Here is a 17,273-nt window from a genome sequence, read left to right on the forward strand (position 1 = left end):
CCTCAAAAGTTCTGCTGAATGCCACTCCATACCACATTTGGCACTGCTTCAATCAATCAAAACGAAAGTATTTATGCTTCACCCTTCTGCTGGTTTTCTTTTTCCCTTTCCTATTCATTTGACAGGTGTATGTTTACTTTTCATCAATATAGCTAAATTTTTAATATAGCATATACAGTTACAGTGGAGTCCAAAAATCTGAGGCCACAAGCCTAAATACATAAATGTTGCTTCTTTTTTTATTTTAATTGATATTATCACAATAACAGTTTGAGTAGTGATCTTGTTCTCCAGCATGTTTTGAGTAGAACCTTTTGTGCTTTAATGCCACACATTTATTAAATTAGTAACCTAGAAATAGTGCAAAATCTGAAATATATTTTCATGATTATTTTATCATACTGTCTTTTTTTCTATATTATTGTTTTTATATTTGGTCTTATTTAGGTTTAAAGTTAATTTTCATTTGAAAAAAAAAAATAAATTTGTTACTTTTTGTGTTTTCCAGTACAAGACATGAATAAAAGATACATTTACATTTAAGCAAAATGACTGAAGATATTAAGTGTTTACTGAAAAATAGATCATGTTTATGCTTAAAACACGAAAAAAGTCTGCCAATAGTATAGTAAAGAAAACTTGATTCAAAGGTTTATTTTTCTTATCCCATTGGCAGGTATTTTTTCTTGTTTTAAGGAAAAACTCAATTTCGATAAATTTTTCAGAACATTTTCAGAAGTTTTGGACCCCGCTTTAAATGATAAAATATTATTAAAAATTTTATATTTAAAAAAAAATATTAATATTCTTAATTAATAAGACTCATTCTTTTTTCATGCTGTTTGATTTCCCCTTTCTTTCAGAGCATAGCTGACTGATGTTCACGAGTTTTCATGTAAGGGTTGATTAATTTCTATGGACCGAATGTTCCAGATCAGAACTGATGAGTTTAGACTGGACCGAGGTCTCTGTGTCAGAACTGGTACATGTGGCATCCTGACAGGGTGATGAAACCCTTCAGACAGGTGTCTGAGAAGCTCTTCAATTTGACCTGCTTTGTTTCCTGTCTCCGTCTCTTCCACTACTGGCCACAGCAGAGTATCACACACCAGGCCAGGTCTAGATCTAGGTCACAGAGGTGCTTGTAGTGCATCTAACCTTTCATTAGAGTTTGTGTGTTTCGAGGGAGGGGGGTCTAATTGGACTGGGACCAGATTGCTCATTAAAAGCCCATCCAAGCAAAAGTCCATTGGTGTGTTTTCAGTGATCCAACCATCTGTTTTTTACTTAGTTGTTCAACTCCATTCAGATTGTCCAAGAACATCCTTTGTCTGCTGGAGGTGTTGATGTGTACGTTTGGGCTTGCTGTGTCCGAAACGCTTCCAGTGTCCCAATTGGATCACCTTCAACTAATCCTGGCGGTCACATGATTAAAGCCAGATGCTGATTGGTTAGTCTTCGCAACTCAAAAGTCTGGCACAGCTCAGCATGGGCAGTTTGAGTAACAGAAGCCAACGGGCAAGATAGTTCCAGATATCAGTGGGGAATTGCTGTTGGAAGGTTTTTTGGACTTTATGGAAACTGGAGATAAATCAAACAAGATGACAGAGTGACTGGGCAACAGGAACGCAGCGATGACCTAACCAAAGATATTGAGGATGCAACAGCTGAATGAATGTGAAGTGAGTTTGGAATATTTTTTTTTTATTATTTGTTTGTTTTATTCATAGAAACCATATTGTGATCTTCAGGTCTGGTTTGCTTCCTTATTGTAATTGGATAAAGTTACAAACTTTTGTGAATGGGTCTTGTTCATTAACCTCACTGGCATGGCACTTTGACTTAATCTAATTTAGTCAAAGTGAGATCACGAATTAATATGATATAATTACCCTGAATACAGCTTTAAAAAATACTCCTACTTCTTGCCTACAGACACAACAGCACTAAATGTTATATATCAGTGACTAGTTGTGACTCCGCTCATAAAAGGAAACAATGTATTTCTTATACCACATTTATACCACGCTTACCACATTTGGCATCATATTACTACATCTGTCATGCCTAATTTATTCTGTCATTAATTAGTCATCTAATTGTTTTATGTGATTATACGTAACCATTGTTAATGTTCACTACTTCTACAGAAGTGTGTTTCTGACTAGGTGTATGTGTCATTTATAGCCACATGGATGGTGTGCATTATAAGAATACATATTATATTGCAACACGGGAACACGCACGTATATTGTATTATGCAAGGTGTGGATTGCGAAACTTTGCACACCTGAAATCAAATGTCTAAATACATCTTTTGGTTTTTCTTTAGATCTTTAACTAACAAATAAAGCAAAAGGAGGACATCTCCAACAGAGAACCAAAGCAACACAAACCAAAGGAGAATATACCAAACCGCTTATACAAGAAAATCTACGAGCGAAATACCACAGAAGCAACCGAAAAGGGAAAGAGAGAAAATGAAGTTGGAGGCATCTCTAGAGGACATGAGCGAGTGGAGGGAGGTGGACTTTGCCCTGAACTGCACCTACATCGTTCACGACCAGGCATCCGAACCCAACTTCAGCCTACCCAAGGCCATGACCTCCATTCCACGGAACCTCACCTTCCAGTACAGCACAGACAACCAGGTACAGTCTGCAGCTTTAGGCTGTGTACACAACATTCCCAATTCCCTTATTTCAACAGACGGTTGATTAGTCATCATTTAATAGACACTTGTTACCTAAAGCAGCTTGTGCAACACTGCTTTCACTTCATAGAGTTTTACATTTAGATGTATAAAAATAAAGTTCCATGATATGGGATTGTTCAATTCAAGGTATCAGATAATGTAAACATGTCTTGACATCATTTCGTGCGGTATGGGGGCGCTGCGAGGTGTGCTTCAGTAGGTCAGTGTGACGATGACACAGTCATTGGTAGGTCAGGGATCAGGCAGGTAGAGGAACTATGAGGTAACAGCTTAATCACATTAACTCTTTCTCTACCTGACATTACATACTCACTCTGCTTTCAATGAGCTTGCACATGGTGGAGAGTGACTATTTATTTGTTTGTTTTTTTTGGTGTGCGTCTTAGTACTTGGCTTTCTGTAATATTTGCTACCTGAACATCTTGAGATTATTTTGTTGACTGACTTGTTTACTTTTAACTGTGGCGTATTTAGCAAACTTTGTAAATGTAGTATTAAAATAAGATAACTGCAGTGCAGTCAATGAAATTTAACAAGATGCATTATTAAAAATTCTCTTTTTCTGTTTTTGATCAGTGTTCTTATCTCTATCTCTGTCTTGTTTAAACATATTTGACTGTGTCATTCTTCACCCCTTTGCTGTGGTTTGTTTTGCGTCTTCTTCATGCACTCTGTTGCTGTTCTGTTTGTCTTCTGCATGATCCAATTCCCCTCCTTCGCAGGTGAAAGTCAGTTCCTCTTTCTATTGCCCCTGCTCTTTTTAAGTTCACGCTAAAGGTGTGAAATTGCGGTCATCAGCTCAGGGAGGATGCATATGCACACATGCATATACACTGGTCTATCTAAAAAAAAAAAATGTGCTAAAACAGAAAAATGTGTGAAAAATTTTCAGTTTGTGTTAAGACCTCAAGGTTAGCCAAAGTTCTGTTCTTTATTTACCCACATGTCCTTTTAAGCCTGATTTTCTTAAAAACACTGAACACTGTTAAACATTGAAGGAGTGATTTTGTATAATATATATATATATATATATATAAACCCATTTTTGGTCACACTTTATTTTAAGGTGCATTTCTGGCTATTTATAAACCATTAATTAGGACTTAATAGTTAGTAAGGTAGATGTTAAGTTTGGGTATTGGGATGTTGAATTATGGATGTAGAATATAGTCATGCAGAATATGTGATTTTATAAGTATTAATAAATAGCTAGTATGTTAGTAATAGGCATGCTAATAATAAGCAACTAGTTCATAGTACTAAAGTGTTACCCTATTTTTTTATTCTCATTGACCGCCTAATGGACTATTTGGTCTGCACTAAATTGTTTCTTTCTCTTCCCCTTTTCTTTCACACATTCTTTTATGTCTTTGGTTCATATTCTCGCCCTCATATTCTTCTCCCACGCTGACTCTCCTTTTTTAAGCATGGAGATAAAAACAAACATACAACAGTATATGTCCTGTCGTGATAGACTGAGACACAACTAGAATTGCTGTCAGACGCGTTAAAAAAACTTTTACTAACAACAGATCTCTGTACTCGCACTAGTTGAAATTTACAAATACTTCGAGAGCCATTACACACTTCCCATTTCTGCGCAAGCTATTCCTCTTATCTCTGCTGATTCTGTAAAAAGCATTGCTCTTATGTTGGCAATGGCGTTAGCTATGGACAGGAAACCCCATTTTCAGTGTGTCAGTTCCCAGAGGGCCTCTGTAGCAGACAACACTTTTTTTTTTTTTTTTTGGAAGGAAGAGATGAAAGACTTTTGGGATATCAGAAAGCTAGTCTCATGGTGACTAGGCTGCTAGTCATACGCTACATAGTTTCTGTGATGCATACGCACACATTCCAAAGTCTCTGTATTTGTGAAAGTCTGCGTATCGCTGCTTTAGTGTCTTTAATGCATTACGAATGCACATTTTGTGGGGGAGAACAGAAAGAGACTGCTATCTCTCGACTATTATCTGATTTTAGTAGATAGCAGCGCTGCTAGCACATGCTAAAACAGTGAGCATGAAACACTGCTACTTTACTTTTCTCTTTAATTTCAAACTGCTAACTAAATTAGAACTAACAAGTTTATAGAAGGTGTAAGCAGGCAATGGTACAAATTTACTCAATCAAAGGGGGTGTATAAGCAATGCTCCCTGACCCTTAGCTTGAGAAGTGTGCCTAACTAAGGGGGGCACGTGGCAGATGGGGTGATCTGTGATGGGGTAGGGAAGGACACAAACGCGCAAACACACACACTCACAGAATCTCAGCCAAAGGAAGTAGGTTAAGCTTGACTGATTAACTTTCGTTTGGACCGAAGATCCTTGGAAAGCTTGGGGGGGGGGGGGGGGGGGGGGGGGTCTTGTTTGGATGGAGGGTTGAGTTCTCCAGCGTGTACGTTGGGGCAGCGTGATGCCGTTGGTCTTGTCAAAGGGTGACACTCACGCCCCTGCCCCCTCCTCTTACTCCCTAAACCTATTCTGAGCAGTTAATCACTAAAGACTTACCAATTAGTCATGCAACGCTAACGATGCACAATTCTACTGTCACTGCAGCTCTCGTCTCCAGCCAATAACTGTGCCTCCCAACCCATCCTTCCTCTTCGTACTTCTTGGAATCCAGCATTCCTTTCTATTGCCTCAAATCAGGTTTCAACCATCATAACATTGCTTTAAGTGGACTTTCGATCTAAAATTTTAGCATGTAAACTTAGCGTAATAGTTCAAGAAGTGCAGGAGTGGCTTGCTAGTATAAATGGGGCCACTGATCCCCACGCCACAGTGTGACCTATTTACAGGCCTAGTTTCTGGTTTCTACAGAGCATTGAGAGTGGACCACCTGCTCCACTTTGTCTTCTCTTTTCCCTCTGCTTTCCTTTTTTTGTCTTTTTAGGACCTCAGACCTCAGTTTGTCAATACCACACAACTTTTGCCAGCAGGGTCAAAGGGGTCAAGCATTATTGAGGACAGCTGTATATTTCTAGGTCAGGATCCAAGTAGAGCAGGGAAAGTATAAGTCTATTTACTTTACTCGTTAACCTGCAAGGTTAGTGTACTGCTTTAGGTCACCTATGATGCTCACCAACCAAGCACGCCTCATGCAATGCAGTTTCCTGTTCAAAATAGACAGATCAATAATCATTTATTTTAATTCCTCCCCTCACTAAGTGCCACTCTTGATTCTTGCAGGTGACTGGCGTTTTCAGCAAAGAGTACATACCTCAAGGTACACGATTCGGACCTCTTCAAGGAGTCATTTACACCAAAGAAAATGTGCCTCTTCAGACCAACAGGAAATATTTTTGGAGGGTAAGTGACTTCATTGTTGATCTAATTTTTCAGGGACGCTAATTTTACTGAGTGAAAAGCTGCCAAACCGGTCATGACTGACTTTCCACAGAATTTTAGCAGAAAGGAGCCGGAAGCATATTCATTCATGCTTGAATACATCCAAATATGTATTGGCTTCATCAACACGATTGTCTTTCTTTCAAATACTTGCATATGTTCAGACGCACACAATTACTCAGTGTAGTTATTTCTATTAGGCTTAGTTTGCTGAACACTTGGGAGCTTACTTGGAAAACACAGAGGAAGCTCTGAGAGATTTTATCCTGTTTGTTGTAGATTCCTGCTTTGTTCTCATACAATGGTTTACTCAGCAGAAGTTACCATGTATAACCATTTCGAAACCTTTCATCAAAATCGCAAAGGATAGCGCAATTCTCTGGTTTGTGGCCAGGTTTTAGAGAAGTCGGGATTCCTGCACAGACTGAGACAAAGTGGCAGATGCACACATACATACACACACACACTTTCTTTTCAGTTCTTATGGTTCTGTTTTTATATCAGCACACAAGTGAACTTCAGTCTCTTTATCTCCCTGCCAAGTGCACTCGATATATCTATGTGTGTGTGTTTGTTTATATGTATAGCAGTGTGCAAGTAAAGGCATACATGCACACACGCACGAGCGATTCATGTGTCACTGTGGGTTTTCCTAGTCTGAGCTGTCCTTTCCTTTCTCCGTTTCCTGTAAATCCATACTGGTTTCCTGTTGCCATAAAGCAATGAAATGACGCAGCATGTCACATGACCAAAGGCAGGTGGACGGATGTAAAAATGAAGGCTGTTCGTGTGGGTGAAAGTGTGTTTGTGTTTGAGTCTTCAAGGGTGTAACTAGTAAAAGGAGTGTCAGAGATATGGGAGCTAGCATGCCCTGGCACGTCTCAGCAGTGAATTCCCCCACTTACAATTGAGAATGAAAGTGGGAGGAGAAAGGGGTGGAGAAGTGCGTGTGACTAGCAGCATGTGTAGATCGTTTTGATGCCCAGCGCTTTATAAAGCGCTTGACATCATTGACACAAGTTAGTTACACATCTTCTGCGGGACAAGCCACACACACACACACACACACTTTTACAGGTTAGAAGGCACAGAGGAGTTTATATAAACAGCTGTTTGAAGAGCGTTCTGTTCATGGCAGAGGTGAAGAATCATTTGAAACATTTATTTATTTATTTTTACATATTTACAGATTTTCAATGAAATGAATGTAAATAAAAATTTTAACTGAATTTAATTGAAGATTTTTTAAAAGATACCATTTTTAAAGTTGTAATGTTTAATTGTTAATCTATTTTCTGCAGACTAGCAGGAAACATTAACACGGTTTCCTTTCTCTCCATCCAGATCTACAGTGGTGGCCACCTACACCACTTCATTGATGGCTACGATGTCCACCGCAGCAACTGGATGCGGTACGTCAACCCAGCACGATCGCTGGCCGAACAGAACCTGGTGGCCTGTCAAAACGGCCAGGAGATCTTCTTCTACACCATCCGGCCCGTGGAGCCCAAGCAGGAGCTGTTGGTGTGGTACAGCCCGGAGTTCTCCCAGAGACTGTGCGGCCAGCAAGAGCAACCAGACACCCTAAAGCCAAGTGAGTCATGAGCTCCAGAATTATCCCACATTATTTGGCACTGGGGAGGGAAAAACTGGATAAAATGGTGTTTTTTATGTATATGATTGAAGTGTGATTTTTTTTTTTTTTCCCTTTGACTTCTTTTCCTATTCATTTTATATCTTTATTGATTTCTCCCTGGCTTTCTTGAAACTATGGAATTATTAGTCACCTCAGCTACCTTTGTACTGTATTTTGCCCCTCCTGTGCACTCTCAACCAAGACAGTGTTTATTCTGTGCCGGTCTCTGTCTTTTCCTCTGTTTCTGAATCAGGTGACTTTTTTTCAGTAAATAATGGACACCATCGGTTTTTCTGTGTATATTAGTTGTGTTGATATACAGCATATAAAGGGAGGATGTTGATGTTGTTTTAGTTTTTGTTGTTGTTTTTTTGTGGCAGCGTCTTATATAGGTTTGACAATTGTTATATTATGCCACCAACAGCAGCATTCATCACACAGTTAAAGTGGTACCAGGCTTTTATTCATTGATAAGTCTGTTCTAAAAAACATTTTATGTAAATTAAGGTTGATCTAATATATAATGTAACACTACACACACACACACACTTTCTTTGAATGTCATTTGATATTTTAGAGATGGTAAGCAATGAAAGTGAAACTGTGTACAGTCTGTGAGCATATGTATGTTTTTGACAAAATGATGGACCATCTGGATTTTCTTTCTAAGGAGATGTCATGCGATACTACCTATGTCACATTGATTCAATCTCACACAGACACTGTGCTATTTCCTGTCTTATTCACTCCTCAGAATGCATGTATGTCTGTTCATTTTGTGTGTGCTGTTGTTAAGGACCATTACCTGAGTCATGTTGACACGTACACTCCTGTCACCGGTGATGCTTTCACTGAATAATTACAGTACACCTGATTATTAAATATCTCTCTTTAGAAAGTTAGGCGGTGCGAAGCACATTAGCCTTTTTAGAGCCAATTTTTTCATTTTGTATCATTCAGTCTGCTTTAACAAGTTCTGCTTCCTGTGTGAGGTTTAAAGAAATCTGTATTTTCAGTTTTAGAAAGCGTGATATTACATCATTTAAATTTGTTATGGACTTTGGCATAAATATTGATTATTTCTAAGAATATGTATGCTCATATTTAGTCTAACTTAAAACATAGTAAATGCCTGTTGTTTGTGTTCATCTGTATTCCTCAATCGTTTAGAATTTGGAAACGTATATTAATTCATTTTTGTTAGTTGCATTATGTTTTGTGCTGTTGTGCTCTTCAGAGTTTCAAATATCCATTTTCACTTTCCTCGCAGTAGTTAGGAAATGCCTAGACGATGCCTGTAAATGTTGCACCAGATTGGTTTACATCAGGTTTGAGGAACCAAGCTTTGACCACAAGGGTTATAATGTGTTTGTGTAATCTTCCCACTGCTGTGTAACACAATTGAGCCTTGTACCACTCTCCATGATTTAGCAGGTTTTGTCTGAGTCACTGCAGAGTTTACTGAAAGAAGCTAGCTGTTGTGGCTTTCTTTTTACAATCTCTAGAGTGAAAGGACAGTAATAATTTGACCTTATCTCGATTCCCTGTATAACAGTAATTAACAGTTAGTGCTGAAGTGTTATCGTAGGATTTTTCCCATGGTTGAGGACATCTGCTGTTATGGTGAGTCAGAGTAGTTTCTGAGTAAGAAGTATCGCCGTCACACAAGGCCACTTTCTTCCGATACATACATATGCCCCTCCACCTCCCAAACATACACACACCCACACTGCGAACACCCACACGGTTGTAATCTAGGTGCTGCGTGAAAGCAGTACTATCTCTTTGTCAAACAGAAACCAGCAGATACCTTCTGCCTGTCAGCTTTAAACTGAAAGAGCTGCCATTTACCATAAGTGAGCGTTTGAGGAGGAAGGTTATGAGTAGGTGTATGACATACAGGCATACAGACATGACCAATGTTGCTCTGCGAAGACTCTGACCTACTCAGTCAATTTCAGCTATAGGAGATTTGTTGAACAAGTCTCAAACAAGACTTCACACATAAGTTTCATAATTGGGTTCTCACCTTTGCTGTCTGTCAGCGTTCACAGTTCACCTTGCACTGTGTGACCTTCTCGCTCTCTCTTTCTCCAGAGTACATACCTGATATTGAGTATCAGAAGCAGCCCCTACCTCAGTACACCTACTACCCTAAACAGCCCTCAAGCCCAAACAAACTTCACAGTGAGGGACAGGAAGATGAGGTGGACGAAAAGATCGACGTAGAGGTTATTGAGAGGGACACGCCACCTGACACACCAGATGAACAGGTTGTGGATTTCAGCAAGAAGATCCACGAAGCTGCTTCGCCAGAACCTGTCCATTCTCCACATCCCAACCAGAAAGAGATGAGCATAAGCATTCACCCATATCCCACCCTGTCCCCACCGCAAGACCTTCCACTCCACTTACATGGCCTCTATGGTCATCGAGAAGGTCTTATCTCATACCCTTCATTGCCCTCACCTAGACCCCTGCAAGCTCCATATCCCTTATTACCACCATACAGCCCTCATTATTCACGTCTGCTCCTGCCTCCATACTCCCCTCCCTTCCCTTCCATGTTACCCTCAAAAGGGGGTCTCCGGTACAATGGATTGCTGGGTAGAGATGGCTTGCCCTACCCTTCCATACCCCAACCAGGTCTGTTACCAGTCACACTGCCCTATCCTACCCCACTTCATGGAGGTCTGAAGGAAAGAATCCCAAATACTCCACCCCGAGGAGCCCCTGCAACACCCGAACTCTCCCCTCAGCCAAAGCAATCCCCTCAGCAAACGTTCCAGAAGCCTCTCTTTGAATGTGAAGAGGCCATCAACCTCAGCCTGGCTACACCCAAGAGCATGTCACCTTCATCCTCGTCCTCTCCACCGGCACCTGGGTACAAGTCTCTCCCGTACCCGCTCAAGAAGCAGAACGGCAAAATCAAGTATGAATGCAACGTCTGTCTCAAAACATTCGGACAACTGTCCAACCTCAAAGTGAGTAGACTGTGCTTGAGTCTTGTTTTTGAAAGATATGGAATTATCTGAGTAAGACTAAAGGCTGTACGTTCATTTTAAAGGTGCACTTGAGGGTCCACAGCGGAGAGAGGCCATTCCAGTGCAACTTGTGCAAAAAGAGTTTCACCCAACTCGCCCACCTACAGAAACATCATTTGGTCCACACAGGAGAGAAACCACATGAGTGCCAGGTGAGTGTGTATGCTGTGAAAGGAACTCAAGATAAATGGCATCAGATGACAGTTATACTCTGTTAACATGCGATGACGCACACACACAATATTGCTTATCTCTGACAGAACCTTTACCTTGTCACTCCTGTTTCCTTTAAGAGAAACGCTTTGTTATACTGTAACTAGAGAGGGTGTGACAGTGGCGTCAGCCTGTGCTACTCATTCATCTTGACCACTGAAAATAAATGCAGTCCTTTAGTGTAAAAACACGTCTGGCTTGCTGTCTGCATACCAAAGCAACAACGAGGCAATTACGTAAGGCAGCAGAGACACGCTGTCTTCCGTTCTTGTTGTCTGCTGCCTCTTGTTTGCTTTTGAATTACAGGATCTTTTAATGTTGTCTTTGAATGTCTACAGGTGTGCCACAAACGCTTCAGCAGCACCAGCAACCTGAAAACCCACCTACGCCTGCACTCAGGGGAGAAGCCGTATCAGTGTAAGCTGTGTGGGGTGAAGTTCACCCAGTACATTCACCTCAAACTCCACCGTCGACTGCACAGCTCTCGTGACCGGCCCCACTCCTGCCAAGCCTGCACTAGGGGCTTCATCCATCGCTTCTCACTGAACCTCCATCAGCGTTCCGGCTTCTGCCCCACCGCCCGACCTGAAATCCCAGAGCTGAGGCGTGCAGCAGAGCTGGTAGAGCGCTTTGATGCCAGTCAGGAGGCCGAGGCTCTGCCTGAGAGTGCTGGAGAGGCTCAGGTGGACGCTGCCTTAGAAAAGTGGTTGGCTAGAAGTTTGGAGAGCGGCGAGGGGAAGGAGGACATTGGATTCCTTAACGCTGTTGCTGCAGTACCTCATGGGGTAACCACCATGGGTCATCACCAAGAGAGAGCCAGCGTGGTACACTTCAGCCACCGGCCCTCTATAAAGACTGAAGAGGAGTAGATGAGGGAGAATATAGCTTGTTCGGGTCTTCCAGAAACACAACATTTTGCTATCTATGCACAGAGCATTCCCTAGTTGACACCAAAAATCCTCTCTTCCCTGGTAGTTTGAGAGATAAATTAGAGAGAAGATGCATATGCCAAGCCAATGCAAGCCACACCAAACAAATAGTGTTTCCAAAGACTTGAAGTTTGTGTCACGTGATTGCACTTCTACCCTCTGACCTGTTATAGAATGAAGATGTGATTATAATGTCCTCATACTTCATCTGGTTTTCAAAACGATGTGAAAGTCTATTTGTGTGAGTTTGTCTTAACTTATTGAGTTTTTTTCTTACTTGAGCACTGTATCATATATGTGTACTTCTGTTTTTTTGTGTATGAGACTTAATGTTTAAAAAAAAAAAAATATTGGGATTCTCAGGAATGATGTGTTAATCCCACTGTGGACACTATGTGACAGTCCCAAAAGGACTGGATTTTACCGTCCATTCCATTCATTGTGTACAGTATGAGTGTGTGTGTGTATGGTGTTAAATTTTTTTGGATGCGATCCTTCATGAAAAGATATAAAAATGTACTGTCAGAATCTTTTCAAAGGATGATTCACTGTAGCTTTTAAGTATAATATAGCAGAAGACAAACCCTTTTGACATTGGAAAGAGAACATGCCTCACTTTTAATTTAATATTTTAAATAAGATAAATATTCTGTTTTCTTAGTTTTATTGTTACTTGGTTGTGTCTACCAATGTTTACTGTTGTCTCTTTAATCCAAACAAGTATTGTTAGCACTATGAAAATGATCAAATCGATGTAGCTGGAACTGATTTTGCCAATCATGAAGATTGCGATACTTTTTTATAGACTACGGAACTACAGACACAACAGTACCTCATACTAAAAAGTTAAATTGTTAGGTTCATATTTTATGCTGTTTTAATTTATTTGATGTCAGCACTGGAAAAAGCAGGAACTAGATCCAAGTGCAGGATATTTGATTGTTAGCTACAAGCAGGGTTTAGAAACAAGACGGTTCCATTACTTAGTGACTTTTTGTACAGTTCTTTTGTTATCCTAGTTTATTTTTGACTCCCAAAAGATGTTGATACTTTATATGTGAGAACCTATTTTTGACAAACTTTTATAATGTAGCACATTAAACATTACTTGTCTAAGACCACGCTCTTTCTGTCTTATGGTGTTAATGACTTTACTATGTCAATAGAATCAAGTTTCCACACCCACACACTCATACAACACCCATCAGCCTTCTTCGTTTGAAAGTCCCACACGAAAGTTGATCTCTGTGGTCGTATTTCTAGAAAGTAGAGGAACTGAAATTGTTGCTCATCAGCTAGGACTGATCAAAAATGCCCACCATCACATGCAACACTGTTTTTCATTTTGACATGAAAAAAATAATAAAATAAAGCCATCTTCAACCTTTACCTACTCTTACTTTACAGTGGAATTTACAGTAAGAACATAGTTTTGGTTTCAAACGAACTCCTCTTAGCTATTATATAATAAAAGATGATAACAATATCTCTTGTTTTATTACTGAAGAAACTTTGACATCAGTTCAAGTTAAATCTGGACATTCTGAAACATTTAAATGATGGTTTGCACCGCTCCAAACAAAACATGCCAAATTTTGTTGAAATAGCCTTAAAAATAGAGTTGTGTTCAAAAGAGCTTGCAATTATATGTAAAAGTAACAGTTCTTCTCTTTGTGAAACTGGAGGTTAATATGAAGCAAAGCACTGATTTGAGAAACTTATCTGGCAGTTTACATTGCGCTCAGTCACTATTCCCGCACAATGCTGACCTGTACTTTTATCAAACCGCTATTCTAGTCTCTATAAGCAGGTATAACTGTGGTATGATCAACACAAATGTCAGGAACGGAAGACAAAGCAGTTACAGTAAGTAATGCCTCACGGCTTCTCTGTCTTCTCTGAGTTCGACACTTATCTGTTTCCTTTTGTCACAGCCTCCCCTCTTCTCCCCTCAAGGGTGCACACATGAAGGGAGAGCCCCACGCCATACACACCTCAGACCAGAACAAACACACCTCAGCAGGGTATGTATGAAGGAATGACAGACAACAAGTGAGAGAAAGACTACATCTGTCATTGACAGCATGTCAAACCACCACTTTGAATACATTTTAGGAGAAGTTGCAAGAGGCCCTTTTATGGAGAAAGAAACAGAGAGAAGCATGTGAAAACACACCACCGAGAAAGAAAGAGTGGAACTTGACTTGCTGTAAATGACATGAGGAGTGTGTATGTGTGTGTGTCACTGTGGGTGTGTGTGTGTGACATGTACAGAGTGCTTGCATTGCCTTCCTGCACAGACTTAAAACTTCATGCATTCAGTAATTGCTAGTAAGTCATTCTCTGAAACCCAGAAGCTTAGTTCCTGTCAACAGTGGCCAGCGCAGCACTGGTGCTAAAGTAGTTTAAATGCATAAAACCTAGTGTTGATATCTCAAAAACCTACATAACCATGAAGGCATGCAACATTTATTTTAATTTTGTTCACAAAATAGTTGATAAGTGTACTAAGTACACTAAAAAAAACAAAGATTATCAAACACCTTTTCACATTTTAGTCTTTCTACTTCAAATGTCATGTTTAATTCAATGTATTACTTGTCATTTCTTTGTAATTATTTGTTAATAAGTGGAAATGGTTTCAAAGTAAATACTTTTTTCTTTTCTTTTTTCTAAAGGAAGATTCCAGGTACATCATGAAACCTATAAATCAATCCGTTTTTCCATGTGATTAGTGTTAAGGTGGCTTTAATCCTACACCAAATAAAATATATTGGTAGTTATTTGGTAATGGAATGTGATGGATGATCTAATTCTGCAGTATCCCCTCAGGTAATTCAGCGTTGCTCACACGTGGAAAGGTTTTAAAATAAAAATTTGCCACACCTGTCAATTGCGCGAAACGTCGTTTTAAAAAGTGCAGCAAAGATAACTGGTTCCACCCACAAGCCTTAAAGGAAATAGTTCAAATAAAAATTAAAAAAATTGTTTGATGTTTCATGATCATTATGCTCTAGTAATGTGATTTACTGCGCTCTTACAAAAAGACTTGTGTGTAATTTGAATACTATTGAAATTCCTGGGCTATTGCCAGATTGGCTGCTTTCAATCTGACTTCTTATCCATAAATCACTTTGAAGTGCTGTCATTTTGTATCTCTGACTACAAGAGAATTGAAAGTACAACCGGCACCATCTTTTCCAGTGAACCTGAGAGGTCTGGAAAAGCAACATTCAATGGTTATCACACAGGACCAAGGCGACACATATCCTGTTACTCTTTATGTTTTTAAACATTTAAGGCTGCATAATTAAGATGATAAGAAAATTTAATGTTTTTTGTAAAAAGATTCCAAGTCTCTTTTAGGAAGTATTTGATTTGTATTCAATTAATATTTGTACATTTAATACATGGAAACATAGTACATCAAATATTGATATCTCATTTTACACATTTAAATGTCCTAAGCAAAAAAGGGTAAGAAAAATGAGGGGGGAAAAGAAGAAAAAACAAGAAACTGGCAGGTCACATTACTAATACATGTGTGGGTGAGTGTCCAAAGGGCAGTAGAGACTGTTGCCATAAATAAACACGTAAATATTGCGTGCTATCTATTATACTCAACAGCCAGTTTTACGCTTCAATGCATTTTCGCTTTTTCTTCTTCAGCTCTGACTCAAAACCCCAAGCATGATTAAAAGTCACAAGTGAATTCCAAATATGCACACGGTCGCACAGTAAAAAGCTGATGACACTTTAGATAATGTGCCTCACTTTTAACTAAATCAAATGTATGGCTGAGATAAAACTAGAATTTCACTGTAACTATATCATATGATCACAAGTTCCTTGTCATACATTTCAACAACAATCTTCACTAGAAATATTTCACACCTAATGTGGATCAAAAAGACTACAGGTTTACTTCCAGATAACTGTGCATGGATTGACTGCTTAACCTGTTTTGTTTACAGCAACATTAAAAAGGTGGAATGACTGACAGGTTATCTGCGTAACTGACCTTTCTACTTTCTTTTTATTTTAGGTAGTACAAGAATTTGTTTCCTTCTGTGTAATCTAATCAGCTTTGTACAACTGGACGCACTCAAATGCACAAACAAGATCAAGAATTTTTGTGCTGTGCGTCCTGGTTTATTTCAGTTTGATGCATCACCTCCAACTACAAACGTTTTTTTTTTTTTTCTGTTTCTATTCCTCCTCAGCATGCAAAACAACAAAGTACTTCAATAAGTGTGAATGGGTACTTTCACAATCTCATTTTCCTTGCTACAATGTAAAAAAAAACAAAAAAAAACTTGCATTTTATGCAACAATAAAGCACTTTTTCTCAATTTAAATTTGTTAAAAAAAAAATCATTTTGAATAAATTATTTAATGAATTAAGTATTGCAGGTGGTACCCGCTAATTGTTGCGTCTCATCACAACTGGCATAAATCAACTAATCCTATATTTTGTCATAACAAATACAGACTGTAAAATACTGTAAACGAAGACATGATGCGACTCCTAGACCAGGTATACACAAACAACAAAGATTCACACATACCACTCCTACTTTTCCAGCGAAAGGGTTTTACCTTGTAACAAGACTTCCACGTAACAGACATTTCTGTGTATCTGTGTACCCTTTTAATCCAGTTGCCTCCATCGTTGGAAATGATGTTGGTAATGTCAGTGATCTGTAGTGTGACCAGGAAGTTTTAATAACTGGACCATGAAACAATAATCGTACCTGCATTACATTTATTGTTTGATCTTTATGTTCTGGACTTGCCCTGGTATGTCAAATGGGCAACATCGTTCTGTTTTTCACACACCATTTAGTCATCGACTTGTTCAAATATTCACACTTCTTTTGCCAATCAAATTCTCGTGACTAAGTGGTGCAACGGTCATGTCATGTTTCTCAAACTGCAGTGTCATTTGCTATTTACAATTGATTATTTAATGGACCTTGGAGAAAACATTTAGCAAAATAGGAAGTAGGCCTGTTCTTTTCCCATATGAAAAGACAAACAACTGATTGCCAGTATGACAATACCAAACCAGCCACTTCCAACCTCTGTTTCAGGGATGTCATGCACTTGTTTTTGTCACTTGTGTATAATTTTTACTTATGTTTAATTGAGTTTAACAGCCAGTGATCACAATGCACTTTGTTGTATGGAAAAGAGCAGGGCATTTTCCATAACATCTCAGTCATGAGAGTTTCAAGTGACAGAAGCATGAGCAAATGATGATGGAGTGAACTATAGCATATGATCTACGGAAAACACGACTCATATTTAAACACATTAAGTGTTTATTTCTACTTTCAGCATTTTAGACATTTTTTCCAGCATTTTTTCCCTTTACTTATCAAGTAA

General features: G+C 39.1%; 1 protein-coding gene across 2 annotated transcripts; it reads left to right on the plus strand.

The window, feature by feature from the left end:
- Positions 1 to 1,494: 1,494 nt before the first annotated feature.
- On the plus strand, positions 1,495 to 13,011 carry LOC306885854 (PR domain zinc finger protein 1-like). Of its 2 annotated transcripts, XM_079442641.1 has the most exons (7): positions 1,495 to 1,682; positions 2,333 to 2,651; positions 5,905 to 6,024; positions 7,408 to 7,657; positions 9,797 to 10,683; positions 10,767 to 10,895; positions 11,295 to 13,011. In XM_079442641.1, the coding sequence occupies exons 2-7, from the start codon at positions 2,481 to 2,483 to the stop codon at positions 11,823 to 11,825; spliced, it is 2,088 nt and encodes a 695-aa protein (XP_079298767.1). In that variant the 5' UTR covers positions 1,495 to 1,682; positions 2,333 to 2,480; the 3' UTR covers positions 11,826 to 13,011. The 2 variants fall into 2 exon arrangements, with proteins under 2 accessions (XP_079298767.1, XP_079298768.1); XM_079442642.1 differs by lacking the exons at positions 1,495 to 1,682; positions 2,333 to 2,651; positions 5,905 to 6,024 and adding an exon at positions 7,056 to 7,203.
- The last annotated feature ends 4,262 nt before the right edge of the window (positions 13,012 to 17,273 follow it).

Source organism: Barbus barbus (genome assembly GCF_936440315.1).
Source record: "Barbus barbus genome assembly, chromosome: 19".
Lineage (NCBI taxonomy): Eukaryota > Metazoa > Chordata > Actinopteri > Cypriniformes > Cyprinidae > Barbus > Barbus barbus.